The 25,290-nt window shown below is 60.2% G+C and overlaps 1 protein-coding gene and 1 non-coding gene across 10 annotated transcripts in view; both read right to left on the reverse strand.

Moving 5' to 3' along the window:
* Positions 1 to 4,680: 4,680 nt before the first annotated feature.
* CRTC1 (CREB regulated transcription coactivator 1) overlaps positions 4,681 to 25,290 on the reverse strand; it is a 74,969-nt gene continuing 54,359 nt past the window's right edge. For 2 of the 9 annotated variants that reach the window (XM_032628286.1, XM_032628285.1), the window contains 10 exons: positions 24,794 to 24,879; positions 21,095 to 21,135; positions 20,411 to 20,631; positions 15,543 to 15,676; positions 13,665 to 13,817; positions 13,506 to 13,556; positions 11,304 to 11,408; positions 7,774 to 7,860; positions 6,964 to 7,144; positions 4,681 to 5,699 (listed from right to left, as the gene is read on the reverse strand). In XM_032628286.1, coding sequence (XP_032484177.1) covers positions 5,488 to 5,699; positions 6,964 to 7,144; positions 7,774 to 7,860; positions 11,304 to 11,408; positions 13,506 to 13,556; positions 13,665 to 13,817; positions 15,543 to 15,676; positions 20,411 to 20,631; positions 21,095 to 21,135; positions 24,794 to 24,879 — 1,271 coding nt within the window. In that variant the 3' untranslated portion in view covers positions 4,681 to 5,487. Of the gene's footprint in view, positions 5,700 to 5,809; positions 6,020 to 6,963; positions 7,145 to 7,773; positions 7,861 to 11,303; positions 11,409 to 13,505; positions 13,818 to 15,542; positions 15,677 to 20,410; positions 20,632 to 21,094; positions 21,136 to 24,793; positions 24,880 to 25,290 lie in introns of all 9 variants that reach the window. The other 7 variants (XM_032628283.1, XM_032628281.1, XR_004349359.1 and 4 more) reach the window with 6 other exon arrangements.
* LOC116752396 lies at positions 24,333 to 24,435 on the reverse strand. The gene has a single exon (XR_004349474.1). It is a non-coding gene; the product is annotated as a U6 spliceosomal RNA (small nuclear RNA).

Genomic DNA, 25,290 nt, shown 5'->3' on the forward strand with positions numbered 1-25,290 from the left:
ACAAGCCGGCTGTGGTCTCTGCTGCGGGGAGATGGAAGGGTCGAGCCTCTGAGGAGAGGCCAGGGACCCCAAACTCAGGCCTTGGGAGAGTTGGGGGCCTGCCACTCTCTCCCCCCGTGACTGGCTGGGGCCCTAGAAGCCTGACTAGGAGTGTCCGGCCCTGCTGCATCCCACTCACTCTCCTGGGGCGTCTGCCCCAGGATCCTGGGGTGTGTGTGTGAGGGGCTCATGCCTGCGTGTCCGTGTGTCTGTGTCTGTGTGTGTGGCCCCTGTGTGGCTCCTGCCTGGTGCGCCTGCAACACCCACAGTTCATCCTCCAGAGGGGAGAAGAGGGCAGGAAAAAAGGGGAGGAGGCAGAGATGAAAACATTGTATTTTTATTACGTTTCATTACAAAGGATGCAAAGGTACACAGACGATAGCGTCCACGTCAGAGAGGATGGGCAGGGGCCGGCCGAGTGCGCCCTGAGCGCCCGCCCCCGCCCGCCATGGGCACCCACGCGTGCGGCCCACGGGACATCTACAGCACAATGTACATGCTGGGGGTGGGGGCAGAGCCAGCCTGGGGGAAAGAGGGACATGAGTGGGACAGGGCTTGGACTGGCAGGTTTGCATATATCAGTGCCCAGTCCCTAGAGGGGCAGGGGCAGTTTCCAACGGAGGGCATGGCGGGGTCAGTGGACCTTGACTGCCAAAGCCCTCCCTTCCGGAGTCTGGTAGCAAATGCCACAGCTGTGTCCCCTTGTCCCCGGTTGGCAGGAGGTCAGAAATGACAGGCTGGGCATCGATTACCCCCAAATTCCACAACCCTGCAAGATGGGGGCAACCCAAGTGTCACTGGCTCCTCGGGACAGGGTGCTGGGCACTGGCCAGGAGGGCAGAAGGCAGAGGGAGCTGTCTGGAACCAGTCCCTGACGTCCAGCCCCTGCCTGGGATGAGCCTGGGGCCCTGAGACCCGTGGGCCTGAGCTAATGACAAGAGGGAACTGAGGCCCGGGTCACAAGGGTCTTGTCTGCCCGCCGGCGCCTCCAGGAGTACCCCAGCGCCCAGGCCTGGGGGTGCAGGTCACCCCACCTCCATTGGGGTAGAACTCTTGTCTGTGGCCAGCCACCTGTGGCACACCAACGGTTAGGAGAGGTGCCTGAGCCCCACGCAGCCAGGACCCCCAAAAGCCGAGGAAGCCAAAAAGAGTCGGTTCAGGCCAAGCTGGCCGGGCAGGGCCTGACAAAGGAATGTCCCAAGGACCCCTGTCATATGATGTGAGACCCCCCAGGGGATGGGGGCCCAGGGTCCACAGAGAACTCGGGCAGAAACAGACCTGTCTGCCCACTCACCCCAGGCAGGCCTCCCAGGGTAGGCGAGGTGCCAAATCCTCCCCCAGCTCTTCAGGTCACGTGGGGGGGGGGGGGTGCGTGGAGCTCAGGTGGCCACAGCTCCCTCACCTGAAGCGTCACCTGCAGGGGTGGTAGGCCAGGCCCAAGAGCAGCAGGTACCCTTGACCTTGCACCCCTGTGCCCCAACACTACGCCAAGGGCAGGCACCCTGAGGACTCTGACTACGGCTCCCTCAGAACCCAGTGAGGGTGATGGGTGCTGCTACTGCTGTGTCAGGGCTGGGGGCGGGGGTCTCCTGACCCCACCAGGCCTCACCATACCCAGCCTGCACCCTGGGGTGGGGATGCCTTCTTTGGAAATGCAGAAGACTCAGAATCCCGTTGGGGGCAGGGGTTCGGCAGCAAGTTTGGTTATGAACTAGCTCAGGGTGGGCTGAGATGTGGAGGTCTGGGGAGGGGTGTACCATCCCAGGCGTTCTCAGCTGCCTGGAGGCCTCCAGGTCAACAAAGTTTTCTCTAGGAGAAGGTGATCATGGGGGCTCATTAGGCCCAGGAGGCTGGACAGAGGGGGGTCACCCCTGCTGCTTGAGTCCCACCCAGCACCTCCATGGGCCTCGTACCTACTCCCGTCCCCTGTGACCAGGCCGTGGCCAGCACCCAGCATGCACGCAGCCCCCAAACTGGACACCCACCCCAGCAGGATGGATGGACGACACGGGACGTCTCGCCCTCCACGCAGGAGTCTCACAGCATCTGATGGACGGACAGATGGACAGCTGTCCTTGCCCGCGCCACTGTGACACACAGGCCTCACGATGGGCCCACTTGGCTGGCCGCCCTCCTGGGAGGTCGGCCGCCTGAAGAAATCTGGTCAAACACACCTACGACGTCAGAACCCTCCTGCCCAGCCCTCAACACCCACAAGGAGATAACAGCACACAGGCTGCAAAGGCCAGCCAAGCACTCCCAGTGAATGGAGGCGTTGCTGGGGAAAGGGCTGCAAACACACACACCTGCCCTTGCCTTCCAGCCTCGCAGGCCTGGTCCCAGGGAACTCCGTGGACCACACTGGGGTTGGGGGCTGGACCCAACGCAATTAGGGTCCCTTCTGCTGTGTACTTGTCCCCACAGGGAAGCCTGACTGGTTTTTGGATACCGCTGGCCGTGGGCCTCCAAATTTTGCTGAAGCATCGACCTGCTCCCTGAGCTTTCCACTGAGGGCCTCAGGGCCCCCTGCCCCAGGGGACTGGCCCCTACCCTTCTTGCCCGGAAGAGCGCTGGGGGGAAGCAAGGCGTGCAAGGAAAGCGGGGGGGCGGGGGGGCTGCAGGGTACCCCAAACAGTGCTGCCTGTCTTCCCTCTGCTAAGGGCACGGTGCGGGGGGAGGTCCTCACGGGTACCTGTGACAGGGATGTGACCCCAATGAGACTCCTCCTTCCCCAAGTCAACCCTGGGCACTGCAGGGGGTGACGCTGACAGGCGGAGGGTGGGGACCAGGGGCATGAACTCTCTTCTCTGGGGGACACAGAGACAGGTTGACCCCAGGTCTCATCCTCGGCCCATGGAGCCTCACGGGGGAACAAATTTACCACCCTGGGGGCTCAGAAGACAGAGGGTAAACTGAGGCAGGTGGGGACACGCTGGTTGGCTCACGCTCCCGGAGGAAAGGTTTGCACAGCTGAGGGGGGCTCGGCCACAGCGAGCGGGTCTATATACACGACGCAGGGGCTCCAGCTCACCCCTCACGGCGCAGCTCGTCTGAAATCACAGTATTTTCACGTCACAAGTCAAAGGGCTGATTCCCTTAAGCTGTCCTGTTTCTAAAAGTCTTGGCAACTCATATTCAATATTTAGTAGAGAAATGATATTTAAGAAAAAAACCCAAATCCCCTGTTGTAGACCCCCAGAGGCCTGCCCAGGCCCAGGAAGAGGCAGTGAACCCTTTGAGGACGCCTGCCCGCTGGCTCCTGGCTGGATCCCCTCCCTGGGAAAGCTCTGCACCTACGCCCCTCGTGGGCTGAGGCTGCCGTGTTAACACAGTGTCACCTGTGCTCCTGGCCTAGGGATGCTAGAAACGGGCCATGGGGCTGGACAGTCCCTCCTTCCCTGCCCATCTGCACCAAGAACCCACTGCTGGGCAGATGGGAAATGTGGGCTGACGGGGCTCCCTCACGGGGTCCCCAACTCCTTGTTTGAAAATTGCATCCAGGAAGGTTGCTTGTAATTTTATTAAGGCCATTTTTTAAAAAAAGTTCTACATACAAGTCTAATGGTAATCAAACCCTTCTATGTACATACATGTAGTTTTTCTTTAAAAAAAGAAAGAGTCCTCAACTCTTTGCCCCCAGCCCTGGAAAGAAGACGGGCACTTGACCTGGATGGACTGACACTAAACCTAACTCCAGTCCAGACAACAGCGGCGGAGGCCAAGTGACCGAGGACAGGGGGCTTCCCGTCTGTGGGGCCACGCGGCCACTTGGCCACGTGCTAAGAGCCCGGCCAGGGAACGAGAGAGAGGGATGGTCGCTAGGATCAAATCTGGCTCCCACAGATAGAGGCGGGCGCTCCCAAGACGCCGACGGAGGCGGAAACGCACCAGGCAGGAGGTGCCAGCCCTGCTGGCAGGCGGAGGAGCGAGTAAGAACTCGAGATGCGATGTCGGAGGGAATGAAACAGACGTTCCTATTCCAACGCAACTGACAGAACACAAAGCCAGCTGCACACTGCTCTTTGCCTCCAAATCCAGCCCTCCCAGGAAGGGCTACGAAAGAGATGGCGGGATGGTGGGAGGGGATGAATGTCGGCTGGACCTCGGGATGGGGGTGCTGAGGACAGGCTCGTCTCTGGGGCATCTCAGAACAGAGGGGCCGCGGCTGCTGCCGCCAGCCACGGGGTCTAGGACAGGCCTGCCCTGAGGACTGGCTGGCACCTTTGGGAAGGCCGGGCAGAGCTGGGTCTTCACAAGACCCCTGATGGAAGCCGGGGCTCCTTCCCAGAAGTCCGTTAGGGATCAGAGCAGAGGCCCCTCTGGCCGCTGCTGCCAGCTTCTGCCAGAGTGCCCACCCAGGCCAGCGAGCCCAGCCCAACCTCATGTCCTTCTGTTTTGGGATAACGGAGCAAAAGTAAAAAGGCCGGAGGTGCAGCTCAGACCCGGGCAGGCAGCAGACCACTTCCAGTTAGCTTACAAATATTATAACGCTGGATTTCTAGAATAAAAACATGCTCTCAGGCAAGTGTTGGCTTGAAGGAGTCAGTTATTCATCTACAACCAAAACGTAAATACAAACCGAAAGAAACAAACCAAAAAAATGCCCCGGCCGCCTCCACCCGCACCCCCCCACCCCCGGCCATTCTTTAAATAATAGTAACAGTGACCACGGTACAGAGAAAGAAAGAGGAAACAAGTCGCAAAACCCCCTAGAAATAATCCCCGCCTCCACGTGCATCCCCGACAGGCCTGGGTGGGGATTTCACAGCAAAGGTGGCCACCGAGGGGCCCAGCTGGGGGTGGCGAGGCGGGGGCATGGGCTTCCCTACTGGCCCCCGGGGGAGATGTAGCTGCTTCGCATGCTCCGTTCACATGTTCGCCATCCCACCTCCGTGGGATGGAGTCTAGTGTTCTGTGTGTGCTCAGAAATATAAAAGACGGCAGTCCAAATAGTGTTTATTTCCGCTTCATGTCCGCCCACCCCCCGCCCCCGGCGCCTTCTCCTTTCGGCGGGGTGGGGCTGGCTCGCTACCTAACCAAGGGCTGGGGGCGCGGGCGGGTGGGGGGACCGGGGACAAAGGAAGGCAGTGAGAGCTGGACAACAGTCGCAAGATGCACCTCATCCCACCACCGTCGCAGAGCACGGCGCCCCCCCGAGGCCGGCGGCCCTGCCCAGCACGCTTTCCGCATCTTACAGGGGGACGAGAGAGCAGGGAGGGAGGGTCCGCGGGTGCGACGACACGCGGCCTCACGCGGGAGGTGCACAACCGGGGTGGGCGGGCGGGTGGGCTGGGGCGCTTGGCGGCATTGCAAGCTCAGAATCACAAGCTCGGCCGTTTGCGAGGGACGGAGCGCCACCGTCCCCAGGCTTGGGGAGACGCCGTGGGGACCACTGACCGGTGGGGTGACGGAGCCAGGGGCTGGGCGGCCGTGTGCCGGGCGTGCGGCTCACAGACGGTCCATCCGGAAGGTGTCCTCGGTGGCCGGGTCGGCCAGGACCATGTCTGGGTCATTGAGCATGTGCAGTCCGTCCAGGGTCAGGGGGTCAATCTTGAGTTCGTCCAAGGGGAACTGGTTGTCAGAATCGAAGCTGACGTCACCGACCCCGGCCAGCGTGCTGGTCAGTTCTTTAGAGAGGCTGGGAGGGGACTCTCCTGTCACTGGGGGTGGGGGGTACACACAAAAGGCTCAGCTTGGCCCTGACTCCCCGCACCCCGACTCTGCGCCTCCATGGCTCCCATCAATTCTCAGGCCATACCAGGGAGCTCACCTGAGTAGTGTGTTCCCCAAAGGACATTTGCGATGTCTGGGGACATTTTTAGTTGTCACGACTGGAGGGAATGCTACTGGTATCAGGTGGGTGGAGGCCAGGGATGCTGCTCAACACCCCATAGCACACAGGACAGTCCCAACCCAGACGTCGGGGGACCAGGGCCGGAAAGCCCTGGGATGAGGGCTGCGACACAGACTTCAGTGTGACCTGGAGGGAGCAGGGGCCTCTCAGTCTCTGCCAGGTTCTGCCAGGCAGTCTGCTCCATGTGCATCAGGGGCCTCCCTGTGGGTTGGAGGGAAGCCCGGGTTTCCCTGCAGAGACCCAGGTTCACACCTGGGCTCCTTCCTCTACTTGTGGTGAGATCCCGGGCCTCAGTTTCCCAATCTGGGAAACATATATGAAAGTTTCGTTCTTCCTGGGCTGTTGGACAATCACAGAGGCCTGATCCTTCTCACACAACCTCCAAGGCCAAGGCTTCTACAACCAGAGCATCTCCTGCAGACCCTTGGGGCGGGGAGGAGGCACTGGGTCTGCACTCCGGCTGTGGGGAGCTCTGGGCAGGAACCCCTTCCATCCTAGAGATGTCAGTGGGGACTGCTGAGAGGGTCTCACCCTCAATTCCCCGACAGCCCTGGCTTATGAGGAAACCGCCTCCGTCTTTGATAAAACCTAGAACCTTCAGGGGCATGACGAGGGGTGGGGGTGGGGGACTGCAGCGTCTGAGCTCTGCTGGGAGAAGACTCACTCAACATGAGCGTGCGCAAGCCTGGGTGCCTGGGCACTGTGCTCAGGCCGCTCGGGGCGGCCCGACGCGGCATGCGCGAGCTCTGACGTGTCTGTCAGCTGCACGGGACAGGCCCCAGCAGGCAGGGCCCACCCCACAGTCACATGCATCCCCGGCATGTTGGGGTTCAGGGGACTGGGCAGGAGGTGAAGGGCTAGGTGAGAGACCGGTTTCATCCTGTTCTCACCCTTGAGCCTGGGACACCGGACACCTGGTCCAGGGTCCAGTGTGCGTCTCCCCAGCCTGTGTCCTGTAAGCCCAGCAGTGAGCCGAGGTCAGTGGGTTCTGGCCTCCTTGGGCAGGGACACCTCAGCCCCGTCGCGCCTCACCCCGCAGGGCAGGGACTCCATCTCCCCCGGCCTCTCACCTGTGAGGATGATATTGGGGATGCTGCCGTGGCTGGGGAAGCTGAGCTGCTGTGTGTCCGGCAGGCTCCCGTGGCTGCCCGTGAGGCCCATCATGGCCGCCTGTGAGTAGTTGAGTGTCGAGCCCGGGCTGTACAGGCTGCTGGAGCTGATGGCATTCTCTATCATGTTGAACTGCTCCAGCTGGGACAGGAAGCATACAGGTGTGAGGCCAGCCCCCCGAGCTGGCCACCCTGGGGCCCCGGCCGTGGTTGGCTGGCCGGCCTGCCTGCAACCGCCAGCACCTCCTCCCCTACAGGACGGCCAGCACCCGTGCCAAGGTACACTTGGGGCTGCCAAGCATGAGTCCCTCTGCCTTGGGGTCTCCCCATCTCCGAACCTGCCTGGGCCTGCCGGCACACGGCCCCCTCAGAGCTTGCTGGATGGATGGATGGATGGATGGATGGATGGATGGATAAGTGAGTGAGTGAACAGCTCCAGGCTGCAGCCAACCCTTCCCGTGCCCACACGCCCCCAATCCCGGCCTTCACGCAAAGCCACTGCAACCTCCCGGCAAACCCACGTGCACGGCCCACACCGAGGCACCGCTGTAACAGCCACTGCCCGTCCCTACCAGCGTTCACCGCCTACCCTTCCTCCCCCCTCCGCTGGCGGCCTCGTTCTGCGGGCAGGGTGCAAACGCCAGCAGAGGCCAAGCCAAGCCACCCCCTCCAGGGCCTGGGTCTCTGCAGTCCGGAGACTGGAGAGGCTGAGCAGCTCACACAGAGGAGCGGGCGGGGCCTGGCGAGCGTCTGCGGCGGGTGCCTGCTCACCTGGTGGGACAGAGCATTGGCCTGCCTGGCCGCCATCTGCTGCTCGTAGTATGAGTCCCCAAACACGCCGCCCAGGGCGGAGGAGTGCTGCAGACAGAAGAGAGGCCCACTGTCGTCAGAGTTCCCAAAACCAGGCAGGGGGTGAGGCTGCTGTGGCGTGGGTGGGGGGGCGGTGCTCCCACAGGCTGGCTGCACCCATACCCTTCTCCCAGGACCTCACCACCGGCCTGGGCTGGGAGAGGAGGGAGGCCTCTGGAACTTCCTGGAAGATGCTCAGGACATGAGAGGCTGATGACGTCTATCTCAGGGCTCCTGGGATAGCCCACACCCACTGGGGTGGAGGGGTGCACCCCTACTCTCGGGACGATTGCTCCTTTCCACCACCTGCTCCTGGGGAGGGGGCCTCTGCCGCCCAACTTCTCCCAAAGTGCCATCCCATCTCCTCCCCTTAAGCTCAGGTGTGGGTGAACCCGCTGTCGTCAGATGGAAGACGAGGGGCCACACCGGAAACCCCACCTGACAGGCCCCAGAGGAAAGTGTGTGAGTGGGGCAAGGCGGGAGATACTCTGGGTGTTCAGGGTGGGATGCGTACCTTGTCAGACATGGGAGACGCGGGGCAGGCAGCCGGCCACACACACGTGGGCAGGAAGGGTGCACAGAGTGAGCACGGGACAGGTACACGGAAAGCCCCTGCCCACCTGTCCAGCCGCGGCTGCCTGCCTGCCCGTGAGGCCCTGGGGCCTGGGGGATGGCAGGCAGTCCCACTCCTGTTTGCCCAATGCCAGCTGGGGCAGAGGGATGGGGGCTGCCCCTGGGAGAGGAGCAGGGGGCTGGGGATCCTCTGAGGCAGTGGAGATGCCAAGAATAGGACTGTGGAGCTCCCGCCCATTCTCAAGATGCTGCCAGGGAGATGGCAGGACAGAGTCTGGCGGGATGTGGAAGGGAGGAAAGGGATGGCCGTGTGTGTCGCCAAGTCACACCGGAGGCAACAGACCTGGGGAAACAGATGCCCCGCCCAGGGCCCTCGGCGTCCCCGAGGCTGGGAGCTCTGGCCTGTTTCCTCCTCTGTAGAACAGGGTGGCCCTGCAGAAGTCGCTCCCCTGCGGCCGTTTCCAGGTCAGAGTCTTCACGGACCACAGGCCCTGGACCCCCCCGCTTTGAGCTCTCTATTCTAGAAAGGCCCCCGCGTTCTCTGACAACTGCCAAAGCTTGACTCTCAGGCCTCCATCCCAGAGAGGAGTTGGCCACAAAGCCCCCAGCCGCTCCGGGTGTTCAGTGGACTGACCGCAGAAAGGGACAGTCACTCCGGCTGGTGCGGTGGCTCCTGGGGATGCACATTCCATTCAAACACCAGGAAAGAGTTAAAAATGCGAAAGGAGTAAGAAGCAAAAAAGACAATGTGGCAAAAAGGCCACATTTGCCCTAAAAATCGCCAGCTTCAGGTTTGGAAAAGGGGGCTGTGAGGTTGCTGGGTTTACCTGTGAAGGGGGCAGATGATGGCCTTGGCTGAGGCCGGGGGCAAGCTGTTCTGGGGCACCTGACCCTGTCCCCATGGCCTTGACCCCAGAGAGGTCCGGCACACACAGGAGACCCCAGATATGGTTTCTCTTGTGAAGCTACCATGAGGGTTTGCCAGAAAGGTCTGCCCAGAATGGAAGGGCTGGGGCTGGAGGGGGCAGCACAAAGGAGCCAATTCTAGCTGCCTAAGCTTCAGGGTGCAGCCGGACACACGCGACATCCGCTTGGGGCCAAGTGGGGCAAGGCGGCTGCCTCGTGCGTCCAGGGGAGATGCTGGCTGGGCCGGGGAGGCGTGGGGTGACCCAGGCCCATGGGGCTGATGAGTATGTCCCCAGAGATCCAGCTGCAGTGGGAAACCATGGTTTGCCCCCAAGCGAGCCCCTGGTTGGGGCCAGACAGCCTGCCGGCCCCGTCCTCACATCTGAGTGAGCAGCCTGCCTCCCTGGCCAGTGCCCAATTGACGGACGGACAAACCGACACACAGACACGGGCTTGATGAGACAGCGACATGCTTTCCGCTCAGAATGGCCCACTTTGGTGCAGGAGAACCTCTCCTGAGAGCGATCTGCTCCACCCTTAAATTCCTGTCCTGCCTCACGTACACCAGCCCCAGGCAGGGCTGCCCACTTCGGGCAGGCGCCCCCTATCGCTTCCCCTGCCTGGACCAACTTCTCCCACTCCCGCGTCCCCTCGGCACCACGTGACGAGACCAGCCGCGAGAGCTCAGAGCCGACAGGGATGGACGGAGAGCATGCAGACAACCAGGCTGACCCCCGGCCGGCCCCGAGCTCACTGCACCTTCCCTGCCTTCTGCGGAGTGGGGGGCTGCACGCCAACAGTCCCAGCGGGACCCCTGGCTGCCGTGGGTGGCGGAGGGAGCGCCCCTCCTGTATCAGTGAGCCATGAGAACAGCCTCAGGTCCCCTGAGGACTAGGTCTACTGTCCTGACACACAGGGCCTGGCTCGGGGTGCGTTGCTGCGAGCCTGGGAGATGGACAGCGGGGCATGTCGCCGGGGACAAGGGAGCCCACGTCCTGCCTGGAGGAACAGCTCCTCCCCCTGCTCTACCCAGGAAGTGAGGCCCTATCTTCCCCTGGCTGAGAAGGAGACTTCAGGGTCTTGGGCACTGCGGCAGCTCCTGAGGTTTCTCAGCCTGGGGATGGGGTGGTGGGGTCCTGGGGAGGCTCTGCTGCTACAGCAAGAAGTCTGGGGCCTGGATGTCAGTTTTGCAGGAACCCCTTCTCCCCTGATGGAAGGTTCGAGACAGAATGCACCCATGGATGGAGCAGAGCCAAGAGGGATTCTGAGGAACCTGGAAGGGGTGTGTGTGTGTGTCTGTGTCAGAGATCGGGGTCCTGTGGTGCCTGGTATGGAGGGAAAACCTGAGTCTGATAGACATGATCTAGCCCTGCCTGTCGCCTGGGGCAAGCCTCAGTCTCATCTGTGGGAAGAGGACGAAGACACTGGAGGGGCTGCTTCCTGTGCTGGGGGTCTGAAGGCGAGAGACACGCCATCCTAAGGGGCAGAGGGGGCTGAAGAGTCAGAGCCCCCATCACACGCTGGCCGTCACCTCAGCTGCACCCTGACGCAGGGGGAGCACGCCTCCACCTCCAGAAGCCTGGAAGCAGGAGGCCTCAGGGCGGGCAGACATGGGTGGGGACGGGTGCACGGGCTGCTCGATGCCTGCTCTGAGCCGCACACTGGGCTCGGCATCCCAGCCACGGGGTGAAGAGCTGGGGCGAAGGCGACACCAACGTCACCGATGCGAATGGGGAGCCCGCCAACCCCACTTGGGGCTTGGCGTGGACCACAGAGGCGCCGAGGGAATGTGACAGCTCCGGGAGAGGGTGCCTTCTCCTTGGCCACTGCCCAGGGTGGCTACCCCTCACCGGTCCCCACCCCGGTGGAGCGAACAAGATGGGGTGGAGTGAGACGGGAGGCACAGACGGCGGACAGACAGGTGGATGGGGGACACGTGGGGGAGGCCGGGGAGGGGAGGCGGCGTCCCTTACTTGCGGGGAGCTCCCGGGGGAGAAGCCTTGATTGGAGACGGGTGAGGTGGGAGACTGGTTGGCTGGGGAGCCAGCACTAGTACGGTACTGCTGCAGAGCCGGCGCCTGTGACGACAGACAGGTCAGGATGCTCGCGGGGCCCCGGGCCTGGCTTCCCGGGACTGGCTGTTCGCTGCTGACACCCCCGGCAGGGCCCCCATCCCTCAGGTGAGCTGAATACCCAGGGCACCTGCAGGAGGGCACCTGAGCCCAGGGCCTCAAGGGGCCCTAACTCCAAACCCAACTCTGGGAAGGGTGGGGGCATTCTGTCAGAGAGCCCGGAACCCAGCCTCACAGAATCGCCCTGGGGGGCTGGGGAGGGGCGGAGGGATCAGTTCTACTCAGCAGGTTTTAGAGCACTCACACGAACGCACACCACACCCACGTACGTGTGCACACAGACGCACACGTGTGAACACGCACACCCGCAAGGGCAGGGAAGGCCAGGGCCGGTCAGATGCCCTCAGGCTGACAGCCAAGGCCACCTGGGGCACACTGCAGGGCTCCTGGCGCCGGGTAGTCACTACCACTGGTATTGCCTGGGACAAGTCCGCCCACAGACTTCCAAAGGACGGCCACCTCCTCACTCGAATGACAAAGGGTCTTGGCTTCTTATCAGACTCCTGGGGGGCAGGACGAGCTCGGCCAGGACCTGGATTTAGACCCTGCTCTGGTCCTAACCAGTGAGGCCCTGCTGTGTGCCTCTGGGCAAGCTGCCTGACCTCTCTGAGCTTGTTCAGTAAGACCCAGCCGGCCGGCCCAGGGCTCCTTAAGTGCTATGTCTCCTTCATTTCCTCAGCGGCCTGTTCTGAGCAGTTTGGGATGGCGGTTGAGCCCAGATGGGGCAGGGGGCTCATGCAGGAGGGTGTGGGTGTCAGAGACATCAGCGTGGTCACTTGGCAATGACCAGCTCAGGCCTTCTTCGGGTTGGAGAGAGGAAAATGACCAGAGGGACATTCTCCTCGCTTGGGTGGATCTACAGAAACTCACAGAGGAGGCCACTGGAACCTGAGCCCTGAGGGAGCCACCCCTCCCACGGGAGGGGAGGGGGTTGCCCGACAACAGCGCCCTGACCCGAGAGCCTGGCCTGGATAGCCCACGTCTCCTATGTCCCCCCAGGTCCACAGAGAGGCACTGCCATGGCAGGGCGTCATGGAACTGGGTGCCCCAGGCAGCCCCACTGTCAGAGCCACCTCCATACCTGCTGTGTTTCTGCCCAAGGCAAGGCTTGGGTGCAGTCCCGTCCAAGGGGACCCCTGAGGTCTGCCCTCTGAGGGATCAGAGCGGCCTGGAAATGTGGGTTTCTACCTGTTGGGTTACCTGCCCACCCTGGCCAACCCAGGGGGGGCCTGTTCTTCACAGAGCACATGGTGTTCTGATGACATTTATCCTGGGGCTGGCAGCCATGGGCCAAGTGAGTGGAGAGGGCTGGCTGGGCCCCAAACGTGGGTCCCTGTTCCTCTGGATGTGGTCAAAGGTAGCTGTGACCACTCCCTTCCCATCAGGGCAACCTGGGTGAAAGTCTGAACAAGCAGGAAGGTTTGGGGTGCAGGGGTCAAAACCTAGCACTTGTTACCCCAAGCCTGGCCCCAGGCAAGGGGGTCCCATTGTCTGAGCGGCAGGCCCCCAGCCCAGGGCACTGTGCTGTATGAATCACAGAACTGGCTTCATCCCTTCTTCTCCTCCAAGTTCATCTCCAGCCCTCTGGCTCTCAGAAGTCCATTCCCGAGGCCCTGAGAGCTCCGTGTTCTCCCTGCCCCCGAGGAAGCCCTGTCTTGGGTGGGCAGGGCTGAGGGGGGCAATCGGGGCTATGGGGGAGGGCTCGGCAGCCAGACGTGGGGTGGCCCGCCCTGGGTGAAGTCTGGGGCACCTGACCCCTGCTTGTGCCTCAGTTTCCCCATCTATACCGGGGTGACAAACTTGGCTTGAGGATTCCAGGGAGAATACCCCACTGAGCTCCCAGCCCCAGGCAGTGTTTGCCTCAGCCCCAACCCCTGGCCAAGTTGGCCTCAAAGTGGAGCCTCAAGGTGGCTGCAGATAAAGCCAGGCACCCTGACACTCCTCCTGCAGGTCTGATGGGGGTCTCCCACAGCCCCTGGGCTCCTCCTGCACAAGCCCCACCCCCAGCCCCCCCGCCCCCGTCAGGCCCCGCCCCGGGCTTACCGAGGCAGTGTCGATCCCCATCGGCGGCTGGCCCGAGTTCTCTGGGGGGGACTGGGGGAGAGAGGATGGTACCGTGACCGCAAGCGGGGGCAGTTGGGGCCCCCGAGTCAGGCTGGCGCTCGGCATCAGGGAGCCGCCCTGGGGGAGGCCGACAGGCACCTGCGGGGGCGGCGGGGGCGGCTGCTGCTGGGACGCAGGCGGTGGCGGGGGCGGGGGCTGAGGCTGAGGCGGCGGCGGCTGCTGAGAGCCCGCCTGGGTGAAGAAGGCGTAGGGCAGCTGCTGCTCCAGAGACAGGGCATCCATGGCCACGGCCTGAATGGAGAGGAGGGCATCAGGTGGGACACATGCTCAAAGGAGTGGGCCGAGCGGGCTGTGAACACCTGGCCCCCAGGGGACCCCCACGGCCTGGCGTGATTGACACTGAAGTGAGAGATGAACAGAGGGATGTCCAGACCCTGGACCAGGGAAGCGAAGCGGGCTTCCCCCAAGGCCCACGGAGGACTGGGCTGAAGCTCAGCAGGCCTGCCCCCAGTGAGCCTTCCTCGCTGCACGCCCTTCCACTCAGGATGCTCCGCCCCCATCCCCCGCCTCTCTGAGCTGGCGTTTCCCCACTGTGGGCAGGCACAGGGCACCACACTCTGGTAGCCCAGCGGGGATCCAGCACCTAGCCCCTGTGGGGTCCTGCCGGGAGAAGGAACCCCCTCCCGCCACCCTGCAGCCTGGGCACCAAGGGGAGGCTGGAGACGGTGGGGCTGACGGAGGCTCCCGTGCGGTCACTCGGCAATGACCAGCTCGGGCCCCTCTTAGAGTTGGAAAGAGGAAAATAACCAGAGGCAAGTTTTCCAGGCTCACGAGTCTGAGCGGACAGTTCCTCAGGCAGGCAGGCAGGCATGGGCTCCTGCCCTCTGAGGGAGGCTGGATATGCCCAGGAGCTACAGGATGTAAACACTTAGCAGAACGCAGGAAAGGAGTGGCCGGAAGGCAGTTTCCGGAAAGGGAAGGCAGGCCTCAGGGGTGGGGCGTGGCGGGGAGGGGAGAAGAGGCTGGGGCCACGGATGAAGAGACTAAAGACACAGCAACTAGGAGCCACGCATGGCTCTGTTTGGATCCTGATCTGAACAAGAACCGTACAAGAGACAAGAGACACTGTGGACAGCCGAGACCAGGCCGGGCATCGGAAGGTATAGAACTACTGTTAATTTCGTTGTGGGTGGATAAGACCATCGAGGTCATGTTAAAAACGGAAGAAACAATATTATCTATTAGGGACTGAAAAGCAGACAAAGTGGACAAATTCCTCAGAACACACAAACTACCGAAACGGACCCAAGAAGGAAAAGGACGTCTGAGTAGGACCGATATTGAGTAAGGAGGTGGGATCAGCCACCAAAAACTTTCCAGTGAAGATCTGCCAAGACCGCAGCACCTTCACTGAATTCTACCAAATGTTCAAAGAAGAATTAATACCAATGCTTCTCCAACTTTTCAACAAAATAGAAGAGGAGGGAACACTTCCTAACTCGTTCTACGAGCCTGGATTGACTAAAAAAGAGAAGGTTCCAATTATGGAAATCGGAAACGAAAGGGGCGACGTTACTAACCACTTCTCGGAAATAAAAAGGACTATGAGAATACTACGAACCACTGTGTGCTGGCACGTGGGATAACTCTGATGAAACGGACCAACTCCCACACACACACAAAACTACCAAAGAAGCAGACAAAGCAAACATGGTAAATTGGTGGGGGGGGGGAACCTCTGAACATTTTATTTTGGGAAATTGCAACTAGATCTTAAAGAAGAGAACAGCATAATAAAGAATGCCCAGTCACACGGGCACAAGCTAACAGCCATGATGCGCACAGGGGAATCCAGGCCACTGATTTCTGCATTCCCCGCGTGTTTGAAAATTTGACAACAAAAAGCAAAAAAAATGTTGGCAAGATTTTCAGGATTCTGCTCCCTGGAAGGAGCGTGAGGCCTCCCAGAGAGGCAGAGCCGGGCCCCACCTCCCCCGCCCCACTGAGCCCTCGCACCTGAGTGATGGGTGACAGTGGGGAGAGAGTGGGCGACACCTGCTGGGCCTGCTGCCGCCTTGCCTCCGTGCTCAGGGACAGCGGGCTGACGCCGGCCGGGCGGTGCTGCGGCGAGGAGCCAGGTGTGCTCATCCCTGAAAGGAAGGGAGGGTGGGCATGATGCCAGCCACTGGGATCATGGCAGGGGGCGCTCACACACCCAGGGTCATTGCTGAGGACAGTCCAATCGCTCAGACAGACGCCAGTGGGCACATCCTGATCACCAAACCCGGGATGCCCCCTCTGAGGTCCCGATACCCCGACCCCAGGGTCCCCCAGCTCTGCACGGGCTCCCACCTCCAGCGCTGACCAACACTCTCCCCACAGATCCTGCCATCCCTCCAGGAGGGGCGTGTCCCGCAGGCCCTGCCAATCAGCGCTTCCCCACCTCTGGGCTACCGCATGATTGGCCCCCAGATGGACATGTGACTAGGCTGGCCAAATGAGACCCTGCCCGGGGGCTTTTGATGGAACTCCGGGAAGGGAGGTCCGGAATTGTGTGAGGAGGCATCCTGGTAACCACAAGGGAAATGAGGGGCAGAGATAGCACCTGAGCCCCAGATCCAGCCATGCTGGCACTTCCCTGGTTTCAGAGACAGTCCCCCTCCTTTTTTTTTTTTTTTTTTTTTTTTTTTCCCTAAAATGCCTTGGGTTTTGGTTAGCTCCAACCAAATCGGTGCTGCCTGATGCTGCGGTTTCTTCTTGAGCCTCATCGTTCTCCTCACCCCCATTCCGTGAACGTGCCCCTTCCCATAACTGCTCCATTGGCCAGATCTCCTCTTGGCCCCTGACCTCTGTATCTAGCAGCCCTTCCCCCCACAACACGCACCCACAACCTTCTCCTCCCACCTCATGCACTCCCCATGCTGCAGCACCAACCCCATCAGGATACCGGAGCAAGAAACTCAGTTATTTTATCTTCTTCCTGATGGAGCTTTTGCTGGGGGCGGGGGTGCTCCAAGTCACCCCTTCCCTCACCCTGGCCCCCTCCCCCAGCAATCTGATCCCTGGATGTATCTGCTGTGAAGGAGCTAAGTGAGGTCAAGTTCAGTGTGTTGGGGCCTGCCAGATGATCCTGGGGCACTGTGCCAGGGAAGCAATGGGCCCCCTGATGCTGGGGGCAGGAGGGGAGCCCTGGGGGCCTGGCCTGATCACCCCAGACTCAAGTTTCTTTGTCCTCTCCAGTTCACCGCGAGGCCCTAAGGAGGTCGTGAGCAGGCTCCGAGAGAATCTGGCCAGCAGTCAAGGCCAGGTGAAGGTGCCTGACTCACTGGGGGAGCTGGGCCCACCCCGCGGAGGGCACCGGATCAACCTGGTTCCAGCGGGTGAGGTGGCAGGTTCCAGGGCCGGCAAGAACGCACCCAGCATACACTGAGGGGAGATGACGGGCAGCCTTCCCTCTACCCCAGGCAGCTGTTCGCTGGGGCTGTGTCATCTGTGCAAGGCGAGCCCGGTCACGCCTGCACTTCCCCTCGGATGCCCTGGCCGCTCCACTCGGCTGAGCACTGCTGGGGGGGCCTGGCACCGTCGACAGCTCCTGTAGCGGAGCCCCCGGGGGCCAGTTTCTGCACAGACCTTGGGCCCAGAATCAGGCTGCTGCAAACACAGCGACGTCAAGGGAGCCATCGACAGAGGCCTAGTCAGGAGGAGTCCGGAAGACGCCTGCTGAGAGCACACTGGGAGTCGGGACCCTGCACTGCTCCCTCGTCTTCTCTGAGCATCTGACGCTTCATGGGTCCAGCGGGCCGAGGAACGCTCAACGTGCACGTCGGGAGCAGATGTCGGGGCTCGGTAAGCAGCGGGGGCAGACGCCAAGAGTGGCGGGGACAGAGGGGCGACGGGGACGGGAGGGGCCCGCAGCAAACTGGAGTGCTCTAGCCCAGCTTGAGGCACACGACCTCGACCCACCATTGCTGGGCCTGACTCTTCAAGAGAAGCTGGAAATCCAGGTTTTTACGTGCATATTTGAATGTCGATTCAAAGCATCACACACACAATCGTGTAAGAAAGCCAAAATACACCGGGGGGGCTGGATTTGGCCCTTCAGCTGCCGCCTCTGACGTCTGTCCTGAAGACAAGGGAGTTTTTAATCCTCTGCTAGGCTGTAACGTGAGCTCCTGGCCTCACGTGGGGCAGCCACCACCCCCTGAGACACCAGTTGGGCCGGGAGGGAGGGCCGAGGGATGCCTTGCTGTTGAGTTCCCTTTGACAACCTGGATCAACTTTAGGAAAAGAAGTGGGGCCAGCTGGAAGGGAAGCCTAGCGTGGGCAGGGACAGCTGCCAGGGGAGGGCAGCCCAGGTGGCAGGAGCCCGCCCCAGTGGCAATGGAAGCCCTGTGCACGGGGCTAGCTGGCCACGGAGCTGTGCAGGGAAGGAGGACCTCAGCCTGCCCACTTCCCGCTTCCGGCATGCAGCCAGGGAAACGACTTTGGCAAACTTGGAAGGAGATGAGAGGGGCCACTGTCTCCCTGGCGGCGGAGGCCTCCGCCCTCCTCCTCCACCGGCTCCCGTCCTGACTGCAGGGTGGGCCGGGTGGTGTGGGGGGCGATCTCCATGTGTGCCAGGGGCCGGTGGCTCTGCTTGATTTAAAACACACCCGGAGAGTGAGGCCCCCGCCAGGCGAGCTGCTGGAGCGCGGCAGGTTCGCAAACAACCGAACACATGCCAGACATTACCGGGCCGAAGCTCTGAGCCAGGCAGGCTGGGGTCTGGGCCCCACGCTCGGGGTCTGCACTCGTTCCCGCATCTATGGTTTTCACATGTGTTGTGTTTTCCTGTACTTGTTTAGACTCGGCGCGGGCTGGAGGTGCGAGGCTCCCGGGCGGGCGCTGGGGGGCTGCCAAGGGCCCTCCAGCGGAGGGGGTGGTGCCCTGGAGGCTGCTGCCAAGGCGTGAGGAGAAAAACGGGGGCCCGGAAACAGCGACTCTCTGCCCGAGGGCCAGCAGCCCCAGGGCCGACCTTCTGACTTCCTTCCTTGCACGGGCATCTGTGGACGCTGCCCACCCACTGGTGGGAGGGCCACGGATCTGGGGCTCCCCTGAATCTGCTCGTTTTGCCTTCTGGGCCTTCCCTGGAGGTGTGGGTGGGTGAGTGGGTGCACACGGCCAGGGCCAGTACCCTCTGCCCGATGGCTGAGCCTCAGCGGGCATGGGGCCAGGTGCATGGGAAAAAGAACACAGCCTAAATGGCATGAGGCAGAATGTCTCTCTCCTCTTCACCACTCTGGCCTCTATCTCCTCGCCTAAATACCTAGGGAACGTCTGCACCACCCTCAACCACCCTCACCTGGCCCTGGCCCGGTCGGCACCAAAGCCGGGAATGACTCCAGGCTCCTTGCTCTCCTTCACTCCCTGAATCAACCTGGCTCCAAGGCTGGCCAATTTCACCCTGAAATCTCTCTGCAAAGCTCCCAATGGGGCTCTGCCCTGGCCCAGGGGCTGCCGCCCATTCCTCACAGTCAGCTTCTCCCCGGGGCAGTCAGAGGAAGTGTGGCAAACACGAATGTGAGTGTGTGATTCTCAGAAAACCCTGCGTGGCGCTACCCACCATGGTCGGGGCGGAGGTGCCGTGGGCCTGTGGACGGGGGCTGAGCGCTGACCTGTGCTGTGGCTCCAGGACATAGGGAGAGCACAGCGAGGCAGTGCTCTCACCGACCGCCGAGTCCGGACACAGGTGGGGACACGTGTGAGTCCCCACGGCCCCTTCTGCCAGTCCCACCACCAGGCTGTTGGGGGCCCGTCCTGTCTCCTCCCTGGGCGCAAACCCACGCCTCCCACAGTCAACGTGGGTAGAGGGGTCAGATCAAGGGCGTGGGAGATCAAGGCCCAGCCCAGGGGACAGACCAAAGAGCAAAATAGTGACTCAACAGCAGCACGGTGAGTGCAGAAAAGCAACCCAGTGTGAGAGGGGGCATGGGCAGGGGCATGGGCAGGGAGTCAGGAAGGCCTGCAGAGGGGAGGGGAGGCGGTCTGCGTAGGGAACGGGGTGAGGAGCCTGGAGGAGCGCTGTGTGGGTGGGGTGGCATGTGCAAAGGCCCCACGGTGGTCGGCGGTAAGCCTGTTGGCTGGAGAGGAGTCGGCATGGGCAGCAGGAATTAGGGGGCCCCGCAGGTCTCAAGCTTTCACTAGGGAGGAAACTGAGGTGCTATGCAAGGTCCTGACCAGAGGAGGGCCAAGAGCTGATGGCCCTTCTGGGTGGAGAAGAGGCAGGGGCTGGTCAGGGAGCAAGCAGATGGAGGCCACGCAGGGGAGAGGGTCTGAGTGGAGGAGGACACCTCCAGGGTCCCTGCCTGAGTCATAGGAGGACGGTGCTGCCGGAAGTCCCGAGGAGGAACAGGGTTGGGGCACCACCGGGGGATACTGGGACGGGCCAGGGGCCCATGAAACGTCCTCAGGGGAGGGGGCCGGGCTGGAGCATCCCAAGCAGGCAGCCACGGTCGGGGGATTGGGGGGTCGGGGTGGGGGGAGTGGGAGAGGCGGGGGAGAGGAACAGATCAGGCCTGTCCCTTGATGAAGGGCATGAGGAAAGCCTGGCACACCCCAACTCTCTGAAGCCCCCAGCCCCCGCTAAGAACCATGGTCCCATCCCTGGGAGCATGAGCTTTCCCAGCCCTGGTCCTCTGCCCAGGCTGTGCCCTCTGCCCAGATGCCTTTCCCCTTGGGTCAGCATGGCAACCCTGAACCCCCGTGGTGGACTCTGTGCTCCACCCCCATGCCTGGCATTTTGGACGTGACCCTGCTAAGTCATCGTTCAAACACACTTGTCATTCTCACTAGACGGTGACCTCTGTCAGGGAAGGGAGTGTCCCCGCCACCCAGCCCAGCCTTACCCTGGCCGGCACCGCCGATGCCCAGGTGTGTCAGGTTGGCTGCGAGGTTGCCGGTGCTGCTGGAGCTGCTCAGCGCGGGGAAGGTGGGCTCCTCGGGGTCCAGCGGGGTCGGGAGGGGGGAGGGGAAGTGGATGTTGGTCAGGTCAGGCAGGGAGCCCCCCGTGTTGTGGGTGGCAGGGATCAGGGCTGTAGTGTTTTCCTGGTCGGCGGATGGAAAGATGCTGGGGGGAAAGGCCAGACAGAGGGGGCGGTGAGCTCTCGGGGTGGCGGCTGGCCTGTTCTCCCACGAAAGCTGTGGCAGGGGCAGAAGAAGGCTGGTGCAAAAAAATTCGTAGGCGCAAAATGACACCCCATAATTAGGCACTGCCCTGCTGGAGAAACGACTGTCAGCACCTCCAGCGGAACCTCAGGAAGCAGCCTATCCCTGTGGGATGGGGGCCGGGGTGAGGGTCCTCCCACTGTGTCTGAGGGGTGAGTGTGCTGGGGCTAGGACAGGGGCTCTGTCATCTCAGGGAAGGAGCGGTAGGCGTGTCCCCCCGCGGTGGGGCTTGCTGGGTGGCTGCCAGCGGCACAGTGTCCCTCTTGTCAGGATATGTAGCCTCATGGGCGGAGGGGAAGCCCTGGCATCGTCCAAGCAGCCCAGGGTGGCCTTGGGCACACAGGGTGGGCCCTGCTGAGACTTACTTGATTCCAGGGACCTCGCAGGACTTGGGCCTGGACCCCGTCTGAAAGAGAAGACAGCAGAGGCTGAGCTGGCCTCCTCATGTGCACCGCTCCTCCTCACAACATGGCTTCTCCCCACCAGGGCTAAGAAATGCTCAACAAGAATGGAGTCACCTGCAGATGAAGAACACGTGGCCCCACGGCACTGGGGGGGCCTGCCCCAGACACACCCAGGGGCAAAACCAAGAGTTGTGTGGAGATGGTCTTTCTACAGCCCCCTCCCAGCTTCAACTCCGTCTACCTGTGGGCACAGCCCAGGGGTGGCGTGGTCCCCTGTGAGAGCAGGCATCGGGGAAGAAGAGGAAGCTTGCCCACTCTTCACATCTGAACCCCCACAGGGCTGTACCGTGGCTGTTAGCGGCCAGCTGGGGGGCAGGGTTACTGAAAACTCCAGGCTAACACCCTGTGTCACTCCTGAATGGAGGCAGGCAGGGCTCCAGTGGCAGGGGCTGCCTCTGTTCTGTGTGCCTCTGTCCATGGCAAGGAAGGACACCACGTGGAGAAGCCTGAGGAGGCTCAAACTGCATGCCCTAAGTACACAGAGGGCGCTCCCCACGCCCCCTGCTGACCCGCCTTGCAGCGGTGCGGTGCCCCAGAGCTGCGACTCCCACAGGTGACCCTGCTGCTGACGTGCTCCCTGGCCCACGCGGCCCAAGGACAGAGACCGTGGCTGCCCTGGAGACCAGCCCTGGGGAGAGGGTCCCAGAGAAACCCTGTTTCCCCTTCTGTGAACCCGGGACACTATCACCATCCAAGAACTGCAGGGTCCCCAGACCTGTTCAAGGACAAAGGAGGAAACTCTCTTCCGATGGCAGCAGACATGACTGGACAGAACCTGGCATGCCAGTGGCGGGCTTGGCTGTGTCATGTTCCCTTATTCCTCTCTGCCTCTCGGGCCCTGGGGCAGACACTCCTGGCTGACGTGTTACAGGAGCGTGGACACACCAGCGGTGTGTGTGTGTGTGTGTGTGTGTGTGTGTGTGTGTGTGTGCGCGCGCTAGGCCTGCCTCCCATGCACACACCCAGTGCGGTGGGGTGGGGGAGGCCCGACTGGCATGTGACCAGCAGGCATTTAGCCCCTGCAGGGAATGCCGGAGGAACGGGTTTCTACTTGGCCACAGGCTCCTTAATTCCGTGGGTAAACACTCGCTTCATTACCAGATTTTTAACAAAGCACTTTGACAATGACTTTTTCTAAAGAATCTTTTCAAAAGCATTCCACGAATGTTATGGGATCCTAACAGATTTCTAAACAGTATTAAAAATTCACCCATCACCCCCCGCCCCACCCCCAACAAATCCACAGGAATTCCTTTACTGACATCCTCACAGATGCATCGTTTTGAGCGGCAGTTAAAGGAAGTCTCGCCAAGATGCTGGGCTCTGCCACCATCTTCTCACTCCCAGGATGCTGGGGCCGTCCCCCTCCCCAGAGTCACGACGCTCGCCATCTTCACTTTCTTTATGGCAGCACCACATTTGGGCATGTGTAGGGACCCTGTTGTCCTTACTGACGCACCTCTCTGCAACTAGACGTTTCAGTTACTTTTTGACTTTGTTTGGGTTCTTAGAATTTTTAAGTTTCTCCCCCCAAGTCTGAAAATCATATGCGTTCCTTGTGCAAAACTGGAACATGCAGACGGGGATTAAAAGGCCAGGGCTTCCCTGGTGGCGCAGCGGTTGAGAGTCCGCCTGCCGATGCAGGGGATACGGGTTCGTGCCCCGGTCTGGGAAGATCCCACATGCCGCGGAGCGGCTGGGCCCATGGGCCATGGCCGCTGAGCCTGCGCGTCTGGAGCCCTTGCTCCGCAACGGGAGAGGCCGCAACAGTGAGAGGCCCGCGTACCCGCAAAAAAAATAATTAAAAAAAAAAGGCCAACAGTGCTGCTCACACCTGCACTCGGGTCTCCCCCAGGGCCTGGTCCTGCACACCCAGGGATCTGTTGGCATCTTTACGTGTCTTGTGCCTTTCTAAACAGCTTTATCCTGCTCTTTCCACATACCAGTTTTATCACAAGTCTCTCATGCCTTTAAAATTCCTTCAAAGATCCCAATTCGTACACACAGAGCTTTCCACACGAGGGACTAAGGACAGTTTCCTTATAAATCCCCTACTGTCGAACACTCAGGTTGTTTCCTGTTGATTTCAAACGTTCTGAACACATGCCTTTGAGGAACATAGTGCTGTCTGCTCGTTCATCATCTCCCTCCGAGTTCCTGACAGGGTTTCAATTTAAAAAAAAAAACATTCAAAATTGCTTTAGTGTTAGTGCATTTTTGTTCTATTCAAATTCATTGGGGGCTTCCCTGGTGGCGCAGTGGTTGAGAATCTGCCTGCTAATGCAGGGGACACGGGCTTGAGCCCTGGTCTGGGAAGATCCCACATGCCGCGGAGCAACTGGGCCCGTGAGCCACAACTACTGAGCCTGCGCGTCTGGAGCCTGTGCTCCGCAACAAGAGAGGCCGCGATAGTGAGAGGTCCGCGCACCGCGATGAAGAGTGGCCCCCGCTTGCCACAACTAGAGAAAGCCCTCCCACAGAAACGAAGGCCCAACACAGCCAAAAATAAATTAATTAATTAACAAAAAAATTCGTTGAAATCTGTATTCACGGCACAAATTCTATCTTATCACTAGACATTTCTGTAGGCTGAACTTGAGAAATTTGTTTCTGGACCTTGAGATAACACAGAAATCCCAACCCAACTGGGAATTCCAAGCAGACTCTGTACTCTAATAAAAGCTGCAATTATTGCACAAGTGAATGGAAGTTTACGTTTAAGAATGAGGACAGGGAATTCCCTGGAGGTCCAGTGGTTAGGATTCCGTGATTCTACCGCAGGGGGCACAATTTCAATCCCTGGTTGGGGAACTAAGATCCCGCGTGCTGTACGGTGCAACAGAAAAAAAAAAAAAAAAAAAAAGAAAGAATGACGATAATTACCCAATACTGTGGGTTAGCAGAACGATCACAGGCTAAAAATCAGGAGGTATACGTTCTAAACCCTAAGTATCTTCACAGCCTTGGGCAAATCACTTAACTTCCCTGGCTTCAATTTCTTTCTTTCTTTTTTCATTGAGGTATAATTCGCACATCATATTATCTTAGTTTCAGGCGTACAACATAATAATCCGGTATTTGTATATGCTGCAGTGATCACAGTAAGTCTAGTTAACGGTTAACATCTATCACGGCACATAAAAATATGGAACGCTGTGTGAACCTGCACGTCCTCCTTGTACAGGGGCCATGTTAATCCTCCCTGCGCTGTTCCAATTTTAGCATACACGCTGCCAAAGTGAACACAGATTTTAGTTCTTTACATGGCTTTCACCAGTGTGACAGGCCTGCCATCAGTATTCAAGGCCTATGCAACTGGTCAAAACTGAACGAGGTTTAGGCAATTCCCTGGTGGTCCAGTGGTTAGGACTCCGAGTACTCACTGCCAAGGGCCCCGGTTCAATCCCTGGTTGGGGAACTAAGATCCCACATGCTGTGCAGCACAGCCAAAAAAAAAAAACATCGAATGAGGTTCACACTTCAGGGAAGGCGACACTCCCCCAAGGTGCTATTCCACCATCTTCACATGGGTTGTGCTTAAAAAAAAAAAAAAAAAAGATCAAGAAGGAAAACCACTTCCGAAAACCCTTAGGCTCTTACCTTCTTGGTGTCCCATGCCTGCTTGGAAAGGTTCTTGTCCATCTCTGATGTGGTCTCCTCCATTCCAGGGACTGTTAATAGTAAGACTGGGGTGGGGTGGGGTTGGAGAAGAAGGAGAAGCAGAAAAGGAATCTTTGCAGCTGTGTGGTGGCACCAGGAGGGCACTTCCCTGACATACAGAGTCACGACCGTGATATGAATGAAACTACCCCAACAGTAACTCCTGGGGATTGTACTAAAGTAAAAAAAGAGTTTCGTTAAAAAAAAAAAAAAAAAGAAAGAAAGAAAGAAAAAGAAAAGTTAAAAAAAAAAAGTCAGAGAACTTGTGACTTATAAAGAAATGAAAATGAAAGCTCTGGAGCTAAGGACGTGTGTCAACTCTGCCTCTCACAGGACCCACTCAGGCCTCGGGCTGCAGAGAACAGCCAAGAATCTCTTCCCATCTCCCACGACTGGTCGCCTCACCCCGTGCACCCCACCTACAGCCCTGTGGACAC

Source organism: Phocoena sinus, chromosome 3 (genome assembly GCF_008692025.1).
Source record: "Phocoena sinus isolate mPhoSin1 chromosome 3, mPhoSin1.pri, whole genome shotgun sequence".
Classification (NCBI taxonomy): domain Eukaryota; kingdom Metazoa; phylum Chordata; class Mammalia; order Artiodactyla; family Phocoenidae; genus Phocoena; species Phocoena sinus.